Source organism: Myotis myotis, unplaced genomic scaffold (genome assembly GCF_014108235.1).
Source record: "Myotis myotis isolate mMyoMyo1 unplaced genomic scaffold, mMyoMyo1.p scaffold_m19_p_60, whole genome shotgun sequence".
In the NCBI taxonomy this organism is placed as follows: Eukaryota; Metazoa; Chordata; class Mammalia; order Chiroptera; family Vespertilionidae; genus Myotis; species Myotis myotis.
The window spans coordinates 169,181-187,963 of NW_023416369.1; the positions used below are offsets into that span (position 1 = coordinate 169,181).

At 47.9% G+C, this 18,783-nt stretch overlaps 1 protein-coding gene across 1 annotated transcript; it reads right to left on the reverse strand.

Moving 5' to 3' along the window:
- Window positions 1-5,101: 5,101 nt before the first annotated feature.
- Window positions 5,102-13,745, reverse strand: SERPINA6 (serpin family A member 6). Its single transcript, XM_036315760.1, has 5 exons — window positions 13,642-13,745; window positions 11,280-11,906; window positions 9,219-9,489; window positions 5,714-5,861; window positions 5,102-5,583 (listed from the first exon to the last, which is right to left on the reverse strand). Exons 2-5 carry the CDS (start codon window positions 11,887-11,889, stop codon window positions 5,398-5,400), a joined length of 1,215 nt encoding a protein of 404 aa, XP_036171653.1. The 5' UTR covers window positions 11,890-11,906; window positions 13,642-13,745; the 3' UTR covers window positions 5,102-5,397.
- Between the last annotated feature and the right edge of the window lie 5,038 nt (window positions 13,746-18,783).

The following is an 18,783-nucleotide window of genomic DNA, read 5'->3' on the forward strand; positions in this document are numbered from 1 at the left end:
TGGCCTGCGGGAGAGGCTGGCGTTTCTGGAAACACGGAGAGAGGCTTCCCACATCCGCCCGCTGCCCCTCCCACCCTGAGTGTGGAAATCCCTCCAGGGGAGCTTCTGTTTCGCAACCCCAGGGGATGGTGTTGTCAGGCGCCCACGCCTCCTGAGTCCCCAACCCGGCTGGCACGTGTGGGGGGCGGGGCAGAGACGATGAAGACCTGCTCCCCCAACCTCCAAGGAACTTTGGGTTCAGCGGGAGAGACAGGCAGGTGCCCTGCTATGAGCAACGCAAGGTCAACTCAAGGTCAACTCACTACTTGGCCAGACTCAAGGGCCCGGAGTCCTCAAGTGTCCAACGTCAAGGCTGGGGGAGGCCTTTTAAGACAAAAAGCCCCATCGACCCTCCTTTGTACAATATAAATACTTCATGTGCCCTTCACTACCCTGAAGTGAAATTTAATAGTTACTAGAGCGTATCCACAGATCTTTTAAAAAAGCGAAATACTGCTATAATATGGAGGGGAAATAAGAGTGAAGTATAAGGAAACAATGTTTCTTTGAACGGGTAAATGCTCTGGCATCGCTCCCCTGGAAGGCGTGGGGATGCCGTCCGGCGGGGCCATCTGTGTCGCGCACGGTTACCCATCCAGCGCTGCAGCCGGAATCCCCACCCCAGGCGGAGGCTTAACGAGTCCTGCCCGCACCGCCGGGTACCTGGTCGGAAGGGCTCCTGGGTGGCATTTGTGGTATAATTTTAGTGCCAGAATGAACCTCCGGGCCAGCCCAGGCCCCGGATTTGGACTGTCACCGAGGGGACTGCGGGCCCAGGCGCCCTGATGTCCAGTTGCTCCCGATTGCGGCGCATCACACGCACCTGTCGAGAGACCAGGAAAGCGCTGGCAGGAAGGCCTCTGGTGACCGGGGTGACCTGGGACACAGCTCCGTCCTCCCTGGGACTCCTCGGGGAGGCGAGGGCCACCTGCCACCTCACCTCACACCTCACACCTCACACCTCACACGGCGAGGGCGGGGCTAATAGAGCAAATCTGAAAAGCAGCCAAGGCGTTGCTGGCACGATCGGCCTCAGGAAAAAGTGGGCGGACCGCAGCCAGTCGGCTCCACGTCGGTCCGATGGCGGAAGCTCGGCAGGTGGGAAGGAGCGGGCTTCTCAAACCCTGGCAACGCACGCACACATGCGCGTACATGCACACTCACGCACGCACCATGTCCCACGCCTGCCCGACCACACATGCACGCACACCCCGCGCCCGCCCACGTGCACGCACGCCCACCCACGCATGCAGTAACGCAGACACGCACGCACGCACGCACGCACACCCCGCGCCCGCCCACACGCACGCCCACGCACACAGTACACGCAGGCACGCACGCACGCACGCACACCCCGCCCCGCCCACGTGCACGCACGCCCACCCACGCACGCAGTAACGCAGGCACGCACGCTTACGCAGTGCACGCACGCACGCACACATGCACGCCTGGGCCAAATGTCGGGCTCTTGGCCTCACCAAGCTCCAGTGACGCCTGCCAGGGCTGCGGACCGGCCTGCTCTGTGGCCAGCGCCGCTCGCCCAGCTGATGGCCCAGCAAGTCCATCACTTCCCGGGCTGCCCTGAGAAGCCGCCCTCCGTGGCCTGGGGGAGCGCGGGGTTCCCTGCAGTCTGCCCGCCCAGGAGGCCGCAGGCCGAAGGTTCCTCGGGAGGGAACTGAGAAGCGCTCCCTGGAGGGTAGAGAAACGGATGCTCAGAGAGGGCCCTTCGCTTGTTCAAGGACACCGAGCAGATTACTCTTCAAAGGAGTTGGAGGTGTGTCTTTAGGCCACATTCCTAACAGTGGGATTTCTGGGTCAAAAAATAATATACCTGTAATTTTGTTATATTTGTTTGGTTCAAGAGTAGACACCCCCCCTCCCCCCCAAGATAGGCCCAAGTCCCAACTCCTGGTCCTGTGAATGCGACATTATTTAGACAAGGCGTGGGTTGGCCTCTCGGTCCGCCGGGCGGGGGGAGGGTGGGGGGTGGGGGGTGGGGGGTGTGTGTGGAACCAATGCCCAGTAGGGGGCGTGCAGGAGGCAGCAGATGGATGACTCTCATCCATGTTTCTCTCTCTCCCTCTCCCTTCCTCTCTCTCAAAAAATCAATAAAAACATTAAAAAAAAAAAGAAAGAAAAGGGGTCTTTTCAGATGTAAGTAAGGCGAGGATCTGGAGAGAGGATGGCTCTGGGTTTGGGGTGCGCCTCATTCCTTGGGAAAGAAAGGCAGAGGGAGATTGGGGGCGCAGACCGAGAAGACCAGGCCACTTGAAGACCGACGCGCAGGGGTGGGCGTGTGTTATTCCAAGCCCTGCGCCCCACGGACTGCTGGCGGCCACCCAGCTGGGAGACTCGAATGGATTCACTCCCAGCCTCCAGAAGGAGCGAGCCCTGAGACACCTTGACCTCTGACCTTAGCCCCCCCAAACTGTGCAAGAATTTATTTCTCCTAGTTTGTGGGCAGCCAGCGTGGCTCCGTGGCGGAGCGCCGACCTGTGAACCAGGAAGTCAGGGCAGGTGCCTGGGTTGCTGCTCGATCCCCGTAGGGAGCACCCAGGAGGCAGCTGGTCCATGATTCTCTCTCATCATTGATGTTTCTCTCTCTCCCTTCCTCTCTGAAATTAAAAAGAAAATGTATTAAGATAAAAAAAAGAAAAATAATTTAAAACCACCTAGTTAGTGGTAATCGGCAACATCAGTCTCAGGGAACGAGTAGAGTCTCTGTTGCCAATGCCTTTCCTCGCGGCCATTTTTGCATTTCCACTGTCAGGTATGAGAATGACCGCTCCCACGCAACCCGAAGGGTGTGTTGTGAAGTTTTCAAATGTTTGCCTGCTGGTAGATAGGAAGTGGTATCTCAGTATAGTTTTAATTTGCATTTTTTATTTTAAGCGAAGTTGGACATATGTTCATATGTTTAAGCACCATGGATTAGGGTTTGTCGCTCTACCAGTGACATATATTGCAAATATTTCTTTCAAGTTTCCATTTCCGCTGACTTTGCTTATGAATTGTTGGGCATGCAATTAACAAATATTCTTTACTTAGTCCAGTTGGTCAGTTCTTTCTTCAGTTTCATCTGGACTTTGAGGCATGGTTAGAAAACCTTTTCCTACACCTAATGTATAGAGAAAATGGTGGTGTTTTCTTTCAGTACTTGTATTGTGGGTTTTTTTTTTTACTTCTATTTAGATCTCTGATTCTTAGTTTATTCTTGAATATGGAGTGAGGAATGAGCCTAATGTTATCCTTTCCCTCTCCCAAATGGCTATTCAGTTGTTCCAATGCCATTTACTTAAAAGTCCTCTGGGTCAAATATTAAATTTCCATTTCACCTGCTCCCTGTCTTCCATATCTTTTCCTTTTCAGTGTTTTCCTGGCTATTCTTGCATGTTTATTTTTTTTATATGAACTTTGGTATCATCTTGTCTCTCTCCAGAAAAAATTTGTTAGTGTTTTTATTGGAATACCATTAAGTGATCAAATTAACTTGGGGAAAACTGACACCTGGATGATGCTGAGGCATCTTATTCAAGAAGAAACTTCTTTCCATTTGTCCAAGTATATTTTTGCATCTTTAAAAAAATCTTTACTGTTGAAAGTATTACATATGTCCAATTCTCCTCCCCACCCATTGACCTCTTCTAGCCCACCCCCACCCCTCACCCCAGGCCTTCACCACCCTTTGTCTGGGTCCATGGCTTATGCATATGTGTATACAAGTTCTTTGGTTGATCTCTTCCAACCCACCCACACTCCCCCCACCTTCCCTCTAAGGTTCGATAATCTGTTCCATGCTTCTGTGTCCCTGGATCTATTTTGTTCATTTGATTGCGTCTTTAAGAAGTATTTTATCATTTTCTGAACATAGATTGTGCCCATCTTGTTTATTTCTAACTAGAGGCCCAATGCACGAAATTTGTGCAAGGGGCTCGGTCCTTGCAGCCCCGGCTCGTCCGGAAGGTTGTCTGGATGGCTGTTCTGCTGTTTGGTCTAATTAGCATTTTATTATATAGGATGTTTATCTTTTTGGTTGCTGTTGGGTTTTCTCTTCCAGTACATGTCTTAACTGGTTGTTACTTGTGTGTATGAAGGTCTCTTTTTGCATGTGAATTCCTTTTCCTTATATTAAGCTGAATTTTTTCATTGTTTGAGTTTGTTTAATCATTGTTGTGCTAGGGCTAAGCAAGTATATTAAAAGCCATCTGCAGCTTTGCTTTCTCTTTCTAATTACACAGTCTAACCTCCAGGACAATGCAAAATGGTAGTAGATGTAACTGGCGGCCTTGTCTTACTCTTGACCTTAGTGGGAATACTTCTTATGTTTTCTTACTAAGTAATACAATGGCTTTAGGATTCAGGTCCAGGTATATATGGGATGAGTAGTATATTTAAGGAAATACACTTCAATTCTTATTTTTCAAGATATATGCCCTATCCATCCATCTGTTTAGCTGTTGTCTATTTATCTTTTATCTATTTATCTATCATATCTATTACATCTATTTATATGTCCATCTGTTCGTCATTCAGTCAGTTCAGTTCTTTTATCTCATTGAATACCCTTTGATAAGGTCTCTCTTCCTCAATGTCACTCTATCAGCCCTCTACTGGCAAAGTTTAGCATCATGCCCAGTAGGCAATGCAAAAATATTTAAAAGGCCCAGATTCATTTTTGCAGAGCAGCAATGAAGGGAAGATTAGGAGGTGAGAAGCAACACATTCATTGATAACTTTCTCTGCGTTAAGCAGTAATTATACTTTAAAGATGTTTTTAAGATGTTTTGTTTTATCTACATAAGTATTTGCCCTTTCCAGTGTTCTTCATTCTTTCGTATAGGTCCAGGTTTCCATCTTGAGTCATCTTTTTTTCTGCCTAAAAACTACTTAAAATATTTCTTTAGTGAAGCTGATAAACTTTCTCAGCATTCGTTTATCTTAAAAAAATACTTTGCCTTCATTTTTGAAGACTTGTTTTTTCTTTTTGAAAGATAATGACATTGCCCCCCTAGCACTTTGAAAGTGTCTTCCTGTTGTGTTTTGGCTTACACTATTTCTTTTTAAAGTTTTTATTTAGAAAGAATTTCAAACTTACACAATTTCCAAAAGTAATAGTGCTTCCATATACCCTTCCCCCAGCTGCCGCATATGATTACTGAACCATAGTTCAAGGATCAAAAAACAAAATCACATGACCACACTATTCGGCTATGATTCAGGTTCTATCAATGACCCACCTTTCTCCTTCAATACCCTGTTGTCAGTCACAATGCCCGTTTTACAGAGGAGAACCTGGAGAGGACTGGCCCCTCCGTCCTCACATGTCCTTTCTGTGGTGGCTCTGGGGAAGGTGGACGCTTAGGTAGGATTCACAACCTTGACCAGGAAGAGGCTGCTCCACGTGAAGTGGTCAAAGATCATGATGATGAAGGGCCGGTTGAAGTGAATGGTGAGAGGCTCGGACGCCTCGTTTCCGGTGACTCCGGTGGGGGCAGCTTCCTCCACCCCCTTCTCATCGAGTTGCAGCGTGGCCTTGTGGATCACCTGTGGGGATGGACAAGGCTGGGGCTCTCAGCCTGGGGCTGTGGGCCTATTCAGGAGTGGGCTCCATGCTGCTGATTATTATTTGTGCATTTTTTTTTTGAGGGGGGAGGAAGGCTCTAGAGACACTTACCTTTGACACCTTCAGCTGGGCTTTTTGAGTGATGCCTGAGAAATTTTCTTGGTTGGTGAGCAGGTCTGCAATGCCCATGTCCTCCAGGAGGTCCCCAAGGTCTTGGGCTCCCGAGATGGAGACCTTCGGGATGTACAGGTCCACCGGGCTGCTCGGGGGTAAGCAGACGGGGTTGAATTTTCCCAGGGCTGGGCTTGGCCAGCTAGACTTCCTGTGATCCCTCCAGACCCTGCCTCTCAGCTGGACAGGTTCTTTGGGGAAAGGGGCAGGGACAGGGATGGGGTCCTGGCCACAGCTGTGCCACTAAGGCACAGAGCCCTCTCTGTGCCCTGGCCCTTCTGCTCTGAGGTTGATTCTGTAAGAATTGCGAGATTTGGCCAGCACTTCTCATTGGATAAAGCCAGTGGGGTTTCTAGAAAGTTAGGTGGAATCATGTTGGGCATGGGATGCTAAACATTTTCACCTACTAAGGTATTAATTTCTTTTAAATATTTCTTCCTTGTCCTGTTCTCCAGAGAGTGAGAAGGTTCCTGAAACCCTGAGTCTGAGGGGCATCAGCGAAACGACATGGGCTCCACTGCAGGCGGGGAGGCAGCACCTCTGTGCACTGAGCCAGCAGCCCTGGGAGTCCCGGACCGTGGCTGCCAGCAGCCCTGAGCACTGGAGCATCCCTCCAGGCGATGAGGAGGCATCGCGGTGAGGGATGTGGAAGCTCTCCTCGGGACTGGGAAATAGCAGCGGAAAGTGAGGGGGCTGGACCGATGCCAGGCTGGCGGACCTTCTTTACCTCCTGGACCTCGACCAGTTCGCATGCGCTCACGCTGCCGTCAGTGTCCAGACTGAGACTGAGAGTCCAGAGAGGCCGAGGTTCCCCCAGTGACACCAGGGAAGCACCAGGACCAGCCACCTCCGGGCCCCATCTCCTCGCCACTGGAGAGCTGCCCGTGTGACACAGTGCAGCTGGGGTAAGTGAGACTCAATACACAGTTCAAAGCCAAACCAATCTGCTTTGACAGCAGGACAAGGGGACAGGGAGGAAAGAGTGTGCGAGTTCTGAGTGGGGTGGAGGCTTCCACGGGAGGTGGGTGCAAGCTGGACCTGAAGGTGGGGGCTCGGTGCGCTGGGGAGACTGGGGAGCGTTGAGGTGATGCTGGGAGGGTAGGTGGGGAAAGGGTCACAAAAGCACGGGTGTGAGGAACCGGAGGGTCTGTCTTCTGGGACTGAGCAGGCTCCGTTTGGATGGAGTAGAGAATTGTTCATGCCCAGTCACATATGAGGGCTAAAGGCGCAAAACTTCACCTTGATCTTTATTTTAATAAGGGTTTAGAAGAAAGTGGCATGTGTTATTGATTAATGGTAATTTAAAGTAGTTTAGTGAAGAGATTACTTTTGGTGTAAAGAGAAAGATTATCGATCTCATTTGCAACACATTAGGGTCCAGAATTCGTTAGAATCAGGGTGTGTCATTAGCACCTGGTGGCATTGTAAATGAATGGAGGTGGGGATGCGACAGTTGAAATGGTGAAGAGCTGGCAAATGGGTCCCTATCTACCATCACCCAAACACAGGCTCACATGAACATACCCCAACTCCACATACTACCCCCCCCCCCGCCCCCTCACACACAACCTCACACACTCCGGGCAGGTATGTTTGGTTTCAGGACTCTATAAGAATGCCTTCTGTGTCCCCCATGTAGCCATAGGGGGCCTCTCTGAATCCCAGACCTGAGTAGACCCCGAGTCCCTTCAGGAGTGAGGTCAAACTCCCAGGCACCTCCATGTCCATTCCTGGGACTGGATAACCTTTCCAGGAGCCCTAGCAGCGGACAGTGGAGGGGATCATTCAAAGTAAACACAACTTAGGAGCATAAAGCCCCAAACCTACATCTATAATAATAAAAGCATAATATGTTAATTAGACCGGATGGCCTTTCGGACATACTTCCGGAAGACCTTCCATGGTGGCGGGCCCGAGTCCCTTGCACAAATTTCGTGCATCGGGCCTCTAGTATGTAAAAAAGTAGAAGAGCTTCTTGCTAGATTCTGTACCTCCAAAGTCTTGGATTGCTAAGTTCATCTGAGTTGAACTGTTCTTATTCTTTGCTGCTGTTGCCCAGCTTGGCTGGGGCCCTGGGCACAGCCTCCTTGACTTGGTGCCATTCCCTCTTCTACTCATGCTCTAGGGGCCACTTCCTGCTGGTTGAACTTTTACCTAGCCTTAATACACAGTTCAAAGCCAAAGCAGTCTGCTCTGCATCTCCTTCCCCAGGGCCCTGGGTCCAGTCAGAGACCTCCCCCTCCCTCTCCCACCCCCCGGCATTGCACAGATCACCTTCCCTCTCTCCCTTGGGCAGAGCTTCCGTCACTGTCCACTGTAAATCCCACCAGAATCTGTTTTCTGCTTTGGAGTGCATGTCTTTGAGGTTTGCACTGTGTCTTACTCACCGTTCTATCCCTTCTGCTTAGCCTAGTGCGTGGTACACAGTAGTGCTTCCATTTATGACTGTTAGGTGAATAAGTGAGTGACTGAGGGAATGAAAGGAATGATACCTGCTCCATGAACCTTCCTGAGCTACTCCAGATCCAAGTGCTGCTCCCTTCCCTGCATGCCCTCTGCCCTTGGAGTCTGCACCACCCCACCCACTACGGGTCCCTTGTTGGTTGGTGTTTGCTTGTGTACAGACAGAACTCAGATTTCCTAAGAGTGAGGATCATGTTCAAAAACATCTGCCTCCTCCAAGGTGAGGATTGGGGCTGGGCACATGCTTGACCATAACTGTGATTGTCCTCTAGCTCAGAAGTGCCTGGGGGAAAATTAATTCATTTGTTCGTTCCTTCCTTCATTCATTGCTCACATGCTCAGCCAGCCTCCCTGAATATGCACTCTGAGCCCACCCCTTTCTTGGGCCTGAGATTCATTGGCTGGTTCTCCTGACCACCAACCCATCAGCATGGACACTCACTCTCTTTCTCCTTATTCAATTATTACCTACTGTATGTCCTGATTTTTACTTATTGACTGATTGATTGAAGAAGAGTTAGATCCCTGAGTGACTTAAGAATCATTCATGGGCTTTGTGTTGCTTCCGTGGTGGATACTGTGGCCATTTTCATTACATGTCTAACTGTAGTCTCTCAGGCATCTCTAGCTTTACTTGTTTTTAGGGAAGCAAGGTTATAAAATGGGTAAGTGGGAGGCTGGTGCACTCAGTTTAAAAAAATGATGCAAACATATGATAACACAGAGGGTGGCTGTTAACCTCCCAGGCACCTCCCTTTGTGGAATGCCCCAAAGTATCTCAGTGTCAATGGACAGATGTATGAAGGTGACCTGAGGTCAGAGAACCTCATGGCCTCTGGGAACCCAGCAGACAGGAAAACAGTGAGCCCTGGAGGGTGCGTCCGGGGCACTAGGGGCACCCAGGTGCACCCCTTTTCCACCCACCCCACTTTCTGGGGACAGATCCACTTCAGAAGTTCACACAGCCAGCTGGAGGGCTTACCCACTGGTCAGGGAATCGGACCACCTCTGCATGGTATCCCGGCTCAGTGCCTTGATGACCACGTCGATCTGCCCCTTGTCTGGAAGGATGAGGAAGACGGTGCCGTTGCCCAGGTATTCCAGCTGCACCAGCTGGCAGGGGAGCAGTGGGTCATTGAGGTACTTGATCTTGTTCGACTGGAACATCATGGGTACCTTTACCAGGGTCGTCTCATTCACATAGAAGTTCTCCTCTTTTGTGCTTGCCAGGTCGAAGGGGTGTGCCCACGTGCCTGGGAAAAAGAGGGAGAGGGAGGTCAGGAGATAGGCCTGTAAGAGCAGGAGCGTGGTGGCAGCTGAGCGCCAGGGGTAACCATTACGCAAGTTACACAGCAGCTTCCCTCACCCTGGAAGGTCCCCGCCAGTCCCCTAGAGTTTCCTGATAAATGGGAAATCCCCAGAGGTTTAAGGCCTGTTCCATCTTCCACTCTTGAATGGATTGAGGCTTAGCTCCGTTTCTGAGATTGGCCCCTAAAAATGGAAGAGAGGTGTGAACAAGGCCTCCAGAAGGAACATGCCTTACTAACACCTTGACTGTATCCCAGTATGACTCATTTTGGACTTCTGACCTTCAGAATTGTAATATAATAAATTGCATTCTTTTAAGCCATATTTGCAGTAATTTGTTGCAGCAGCAATAGAAAACTCATAGAGGCTTCTACAGGGACAGTCATACTCCAGCATATGAAAGGAATTTAGTATGGTCAGACATTGTGTGTGTGTGTGTGTGTGTAGGGAAAATGTTGACATGAGGCTGGAGTGGCAAAGAAGCAGATGGTGTTAGGCCAGGGTTCCTCAACCTTGGGACTATAGCAGTGATGGCGAACCTTCTGAGCTCGGCGTGTCAGCATTTTGAAAAACCCTAACTTAACTCTGGTGCTGTGACACATATAGAAATTTTTTGATATTTGCAACCATAGTAGAAAAAGATTTATATTTATGATATTTATTTTATATATTTAAATGCCATTTAACAAAGAAAAATCAACCAAAAAAATGAAGTGTCACCTCTAACACGCGTGTCATAGGTTCGCCATCACTGGACTATAGCCATTTGGGGCAGATATCATTGTGGGACTGTCTTGTGCATTTTAGGGTGTTTAGCAGCACCCCTGGGCTCTTCCAATAGACGCCCTTCCAATAGATGCCAGGAGTACATCCTACCCCACCCCTAGTTGTGACAACCACAAATATCTCCAGACATTGTTCAATTCCCTGAGGGCGGATGGGGGTTGAGAACTAAGGAGTTTAGATTTTATTCTCGCCCTGACTAGTTTGGCTCAGTGGATGGAGCATCGGCCTGCAGACTGAAGGGTCCCAGGTTTGATTCTGGTCAAGGGCACCAAAAAATAAATAAATAAATAAATAAAATAAATAGATTTTATTCTCAAGGACAATATGTCCCCAAATTTTCTGATCATTAAAATGATTAGAGGAGGGTTAAAAATACAAATTCTAGGACTTCCTTGTGGAGGTCTTGCTTTAGGAGGTCAGGTGTGGGATTTGGAATCTATAATGTTAACAAGCCTCCCTGGTGATTTTTATGAAAAGGGATGTTGGAAAAGCTGTTCCAAATGGGTGAGGAGGAACTGAAGTTTGGCTGGCTATGAGCACCTGGGAAATGTATACACGACAGCTCAGGTGCAATCCGAGAGCTCCGGAGGTCTGTCTGGTTCTAGGCTGCTGTTTCCAGTCCCTGGCCCAGGGCCTGATTCACAGCCAGATCTTAGCCAATGTTTATAGGCTGAGGTAGCCAGACTGTTCACGGTTACATGTTTGGGCCTCAGACCAGCCTATGAAAGCTTGGGCAAGTCACTCAACTCTTCTGGTTGTCGTTTTGACCTTTTTGTAAGGTTATGTAATTCCATCTTCCTAGTAGGGTTATGGTGAAGATGGAGACTCACAGACGTGCATGTGCTTTGTAAAACAAAAGGCCTTGCCCACGAGTGCACCTGAATATTGATAGCTGTTACTGGCCTTGGCAATAGCAGGTGAGGTGCCATCAATGGGGTGGGTGGGGTACCTTTGAAGAAGATGTAGTTGACCAGGATGAGCATGGCTGGGCTGTCCAGCTCGGAGAACAAGTCCACAATTTTCCCTTGTGTCTTGTTCTTGATGTGCTCATTGATTTGCTTGTGGGCTCTGGCCCAGTCCCGAAGGTCTGTCACCACGGTGTCCAACTCATAGTAATGCTTGGTGTCTGCGGAAAAGGACTCTAGCAGCTCCAGGCTCTGATTGAGGAACAAGGCATTGCCCATGGTTATTTCCAAGGTGGTGTCTGACTCCCTGAGGAGGCGATGGAGGTGCCGGAAACCCTGATGGATCTTGGCCTCGGACGTGTCGGTGAGGTTGAAGCCCAGGCCCTGGAGAAGCTGGGCCCTCGTGTGGCCACGGGCCCCCAGGGACAGCATAGCCAAGGCCGTGGAGATGCCCACCGGGGAGATGAAGACATTCCTGCCGGGGGTTGAGGCCACCAGGTGCTTGTACAGGCCAAAGGCAAAGTCAACATTGTTTGGAGCCAGGTCCCGGTGCTGGCTCCTTACGCTCACGTCAGCATCAGAGTCCTTAGCCTGAGCAGTCCAGAGGCCACTGGTAGACAGCCAGAGGAGACAGGTGTACAGGGCGGGCAGCATTGTTCAGGATGCTGGGCCTGCAAAGTGAGAAATGCTCATTAGATGATGTGGGGACTCCCGGGCACTGGGGCTGGTGGGACAGTAGGCAGGAGACCCATTCAAGCCCCAGTTTGTTCTTCTACTTTGTGTGACTGGGGGCCGGTCAGGAGGACTCTGGGCCTCAGTTGTCTCGGCTGAAAGTATAAATTATACCTCCTATGATTTATCAAGTTCTTAGCCCATTTTCTGAATTGAGTTGGTTGTTTTTTTTGTATTTTGTACTGAGTTTTAGGAGTTCTTTATGTATTCTGGATGTTAACTCTTCATTGGATATGTGACTTGTAAGTACTTTCTCCCATTCTGTGGGCGCCTTTTTGCTCTTTTGATAGTGTCCTTTAATTAACAAGCTGATGGCCTTCTCCAGGGCTCCAGGCAGGGTGGGTCTTCACCAAGGTGTCCCATGGGGGCCTCATGACCTCGTCACTGGTGACAGCCAGCCCTGCTCCCAGCCTCAGATGTGGCCCCTGGAAGTCTCAGCCACAGCCCGATGGCTGGCTCTCCCAGGGGTTTTCCCCCAGCATGCACCAGACTCACTGCTCTGCAGGGGCCAGGGCAGGGAAGGTCCTTGCAGCTCCCAGTGTCTGTGGAGCTGGCTTTGGCCTGGGCGCCGTCCCATTCTTGCCCGACATGGCTCCACTCTGTAGGTGCAGCCTCACCCTGCCTAGTCTGGCTCACTCCCTCAGGTCCCAGGTCACCTCCTCCAGGAAACCCTTCCCCTGTGCTTCTCTCTGTCACTGTCCTCATCACACTGCAATGAGATCTTTGCTTTAGCTCCGGCCACTCTGAACCTGTCTTTGAGCCCCTCTTGGGCAAAGGCCCTCTGCAGTGTGTAGCCTCGAGTTAGGTGGGCTTGCTTCCTTCTCTTCCTGCTGTCTCTTGTGTTACTCCTCCCAGATGGGGATTAAGATGCTACAAGATGGTTGTGAATATAGTCACAGCTGTTAGTGTTTTCTTATGTGACCTCACTTGAGGGGTCATCCTGGGTCCATTGTACAGATAAGAAAACTGAGGCCCAGGGAGTTAGAGCTGAAATTCTAAGCTGTGTGTTCTGACTGCAGAGCCTGTGATCAGCCATTCTGCTTTTCTCTATAGATAACAGAATGATGAGTGAAAAAGCTCTGAAAATGCAGTGTCAGTGTTATTCATGATTCATTTCAAGTATGTCCTTGTTCCTCATTTCTGAAGTGGCCCACATAGTGGGCACCCACGGCATCCTTGGCTTTCACAAACGCCCCTGGGGGCCAGCTACAGCCCTGGGGCCTCCTCACGTGGTGTGAAAGCAGATAGTGCTGTTTTATCTGCAGTATCCTTGCCCCAGGTCACCAAGCCAGGGGGTGTGTGCAACTCTGTAGAATGCACAGTTTGTGCTATGCCAGACGGGCACCCTCTCCTCCTGACCCTGTGTCCCCCCAGACGCTGCCATGCCAGCTCTCAGACTGGTCTCTGGGCTCTTATGCTGTTTGGCTTAGGAGCATCAGTTGTGAGACAGATGGGAATAGGTCTTGGCTCAGTGTCAACCCCACAAAGCTGGAGGCTAGGGGAAACCAAACCTCCGATGGGCAGACACAGAATTCAGGACGCCCTCTCCTGGGCTGCCTCCTATCCCTGTTGGCTGTTCATGTCCTAATTTAAAAAATCAAATAAGCAAGTTGCAGTCCTATGTTCTGAGGTCTGGCAGGAGCAAAGGATGGAGTGTCCTCAGCTGTTACTCACCGTCTGCAGAGTCCAGGTTGCAGCTGCTGGCTGTGTCCTGCGTCCTGGGTCCTCAGGTGTGTACAGTAAGCCAGAGGGACAGTTGCTGCTAAATCCTGTTTGCCAGCTTCCTGGCTGGTTAATGGTTAGAGGGCCAGTGGCCTTCATCACTGGTGGTCCCCTCCCCTCAGTCATTGACCAATAGGAGCCTTTCCAGGAATTTTGAGTAACACAGCAACACCCTAGATTAACTTTAAGTTCACTTCTTTGATGTTTTATTTTTAAATATCAAAATGTGGCTGGTGTTGCGTCAGTGTTTGTGGTTGCCCAGTGGCAGCTGGCGTAGAAGCCATAGGCGCCCTTCATTGGCATGATGGCACTAACACCTGTCAAGAAAGACTTGCTGAGCTCAGGCTGGGGATGAGTCTGGCGTGGTCCTGCCTTCAAGGGGACCTCAGATGGAATAAAAGCAGCCAGTTTCTTCCCTGGACCATCCCAATCTCCACCAAGACCCTATGAGTGGATAGTATTATCACTTTTTTTTAGATGAGAAAACGGAGGCACTTGGAGATTATGTGAGCTGTCCTTGAGATTCAAATTCAGGACTCTAAAAATCTAGCACCTTCCGTCTTCCCCACCTTTTAATTCATCATTTATTTTTTGATTATAGTGACAGAGACCAAACTCAAACTTCGTCAAAGAAAAGAAAAGACTATTGAGTCTTTTGAATGAGAGTTCTAAAAGGTGGAGAGGGCTTCAGGCCTGGCTGGATCCAGGAGTCCCAAGTTGTCATCAGATCTGTCTCTCTCACTTAAAAAAAATATTTTTATTGATTTCAGAGAGGAAGGGAGAGGGAGAGAGAAAGATCAATGATGAGAGAGAATTATTGATCGGCTGCCTCCTGCACACCCCACACTGGGGATCAAGCCTGCAACAGGGGCATGTGCCCTGACCTGGAATCAAATGAACCAGCAACCTTTTGGTGCACAGGATGATGCCCAACCAACTGAGCAACCTGGCCAGGGCTCTCTGTCTCTCTTTTGAAATTCTGTCTTATCTGTGCTTTCCTGCTTTAGTTTCTTTATGGTGGGGGCCAAGGTGGCCACTGCAGCTCCCGGTTACTGGGTTCTAACTACTTATTTGATACCAGAAGGAAAGAGACTCACTTTTCCTCATTGTTCACATCAGTCCACAAAAAGGACTTTGAGCATTATTTGCCCCCCCCCCCCCCCAGACTGATCCCAGTGTGCAAAGTAGGAAATTGGGAAAGTCCAGGCTGGGTCCAGGGCCCTCTCCTAGGCTGACAGTGTCATTTACTGTTCCCTCCAGGGCTCAGGGGAGCTGTTTCCATGAGGAAAGAAGAAAGTTGGCCTGTAGCTGGCGCTAGAGCTCTGACGGGGTTCAGTGTTATTAACACTTACTGGTCTTTCCGAGTTTTTTACTCCTTAAGCCATTTTTGGAATTTATATCTAGGAATTTATTATTTTTAAATCTCATGTCAATAATTATTTTTAAAAATTTTTGTTTCTGTATTTTATTTGCATATTTCCTCTTTTTTTCCTTGATGAATCTATTTAGGAAGATTTGTCTAGCTAATTAATCTTTTCAAAGGACCAGCTTTTAGTTTTGTTAATGCTTATTGTTGTTGTTTTTTAATCTGCATTGATTTCTGTGTTTATTTTTTTACTTTAAAATTCTCTGGGTTTCCTTCTGTTGTCCCCCCCCCCCCCCCGCCAACCCCCATATTTTCTTGAGGTAAATGCTCTGCTTTCTTTTTAACATTTCAGTCTTTATATAAGTGTATTTCAAGTTAAAAGTTTTTGCTCAGCTTGAGTGGCTTAGTTGGTTGAGCATCATCCTGTGCATGGAAAGGTTACCTGTTTGATTCCAGGTCAGGGCACACTTATGGTAGGCAACCAATTGATGTTTCTTTCTCTCTCTCTCTCTCTCTCTTTTCCTCTCCCCTTCCCTCTCTAAGCATGTTTTCAGGTGAGGATTGATTAAAAAAAAAAAAAATTTTTTAACCTAAATACTGAGTTAGCTGTGTCCTACAATTTTTTAATGCTATTCCCATTGTAATTTTTTCAAAGTATTTCTGAATTGCCTTTATTGTTTTAATTCTACCCAAGGGTAATTTAGTGATATGTCATTTAGTTTATTTAGAATTTTAGGTTACTTTTTGTTACTTTTATTTCATTTTGGCCAAAGAATAACATCTATGTGATATTGAACATTTTGGACTTGTTGCTTTATTTTCAATCATATGTGGTCTATTTTTGTAAATGCCTTATTTTTTTTAAAATAGGTACTATCTTTTGATATGGGTATATGTGAATACATGTATATGTATAATAGCTTGAGCTTATTATTTTATTTAACTCTTTAAATCTATGTTGACTGTATTTACTTGGGCTATTCAGTTGCTTACTAGTGAACATTAAAATCTTCAATCACAGTTGTTCATTCATTTATCTCTGTAAGTTGTTGATTGACATACTTTGAGACAAGGAAAGTATATGTCCTTTTGATAATTATATCCTGTTGCTCTATTGTTTATTTTTCTCTTCCTTTCATTGACACATTTTGGTCGTAAATTACACTTAACCCAATAAGATTGCTTTCTTAACTTGATTTTGGTTCACTCTTGCCTGATATAGCCCATTCTTTTATTTCCGAACTGCCTGTGCCTTCTTGTTTTAAGAGTATCTTATGTATACAACATTTTGGTGGGTTTATTTTTATTATCCAAGAAAAGAGGGTCTGTCCTTTTATTGATAAATTTACCCTAGTTACATTTATTTTAATTATTGTTGTATTAGGATTGTCGTACTACCTTATTCCATATTTTCCTTTCTGTATCTTCTTTTCCCTTTTGTGCCTTTTATTTCTTTGTGTTGAAAAGTCTGAATTTTCTCCAATTGTTTTTAAAGTACCTTTATCCTCCTTTTGATATTATGGTGGTTGCAACCTTTTACTACAAACAGTAAAAACCTGCAGTTGAGTTCATAGACATCCTAGAACTGAGACAAATCATTCCTACTGTGTCGTATCTAAATTCCTATTCACAGAGCCCAAGAGTATAATTAGTGGTTATTTTAAGCTACTACATTTTTGAATATTAAGAGACAGGGCTTTCTGGGTAAAAAAATAATATAGTTTCTCCTCCTTAGCCAAGGATATTATCTTTTGAGAAGTGCCTGTTTATGTAAGATAACCTGTCAAGTTATCTTTTTCCTATGGGCTGGGTGAAATGCCATATATATATGTTTTTCTAAGTTCGTGACTTGGCTTTTCCTTTCTTTATGGAATCTTTGGGTAAATATAGTTCATGATTTCAGTGGAGTCCAATTCTTTCATTTACCCTTCTACAGTTAGTGCTGCTTATGTTTATTTTAAGACTAGAGGCCCAGTGCACAAAAATTTGTGCACTTGGGGGGGAGGGAGGGTCCCTCAGCCCGGCCTGTGCCCTCTCGCAGTCTGGGACCCCTTGGGAGATAACAATCTGCTGGCTTAGGCCTGCTCCTGGGTGGCAGAGGGCAGGCCCAATCCCTAGGTGCAGCCCCTGGTCGGGCTCAAGGCAGGGCCGATTGGGGAGTTGGGGCGCTGCCCCCTGTTATGCACAGAGCAGGGCGGATCGGGAGGTTGTGGTGCCACCCCCTGTCACACTCAAGGCAGGGTCGATAGGGAGGTTGCGGCGCCACCCCCTGTCATGCACAGAGCAGGGCTGATCAGGGGGTTGTGGCCCCGCCCACTGGCACACACAGAGCCGCAGGGCAATCAGGGGGTTTGGGCGCTGCCCCCTGCTCCGCTGATCCTGGTGCTGGGAGGCATATTACCCTTTTACTATATAGGATAGAAGCCTGGTGCACGGGTGGGGGCCGGCTGGTTTGCCCTGAAGGGTGTCCTGGATCAGGGTGGGGGTCCCGCTTGGGTGCCTGGCCAGCCTGGGTGAGGGGATGATGGCTGTTTGCATCTGGTCACACCCCCTTCAGGGTGGCGGTCCCCACTGGGGTGCCTGGCCAGCCTGGGTGAGGGGCTAAGGGCCATTTTCAAGCTGGCGGGTGACTGAAGCTCCCAACCTGTCCTTTTTTCCTTTTTTTAAAATTCTGGGCCAGCTTTAGCTCTGAGGCTTGGCTCCAGCTATGAGACCTCTGCTGCTGAAAGCAGGTTTCTGGCCTTTGTTTACCTTATGTATTTGAAACAATGTTGCGGTCCTGCTGGCTGAAGCCTGGGGTTTTGTTTAGCTTCTATATTTGTTACAATGTTGCTTAGAGTGCAGCTGAGAGGCCGGCAAGGCAGGCGGGGAAGCTTGGCTTCCTCTGTCACTGAAGCAAGCAAGCCTCCCTGTTCGCATCAGCTGCCTGGCTTCCAGCCGCCATCCTGGCTGGCAGTTAATTTGCATATCACCCTGATTAGCCAGTGGGAAGGGTAGTGGTTGTATGCTAATTACCATGTTTCTCTTTTATTAGATAGGATACCCACCTACTCCCAGGTTGTGAAACATGCTTTCTTATTTTTTAGAAGCTTTTATTGCTTTAGTTTTCACATTTAGATCTGCAAACCATCTGGATTTGATTTTTGTGTATGAAGTAGGGGCCAGATTTCTCCTTTTTCATATGTATGTTGACATCTTTTAGTGATAACAGGGATTGTGTTCTTTCAAAATGGCAGCATCATAAAAGACAAAATATGTTCCCTCTTTCAGGAGACTAAAGAGGTATTATTTAAGAGGAGGAGGTGGTGATTCTTGGGTGTCTGTGACAAGAAGCTCCTCTCAGGATTTGGGGTGACCCCTGAAAGACCAGTGAGTCATCCTTGAATGCGTACTCAATGCAGTGTGTAGATCCTGGACTGGAAGACACATGTGCTATGATGATCTTTATTGGGAAAAGTGACAAAATTGGAATATGGATGGCATGTTAGATAAAAGTATTGTAACAGTGCTAAATTTCCTGAAGTTGGTCACTACTGAAAACTAATATTTCAAATTCATAGGAAATATACACATATTTAAGGGTAAAGAAAAATTTATTCTCAAATATTTCTTTAAAATATACATACACTTAACATACACACATAGCATATACACATCCTATCTAATAAAACAGAAACATGGTAATTGGTGTACGACCGCTACCCTTCCCATTGGCTAATCAGCGAGAT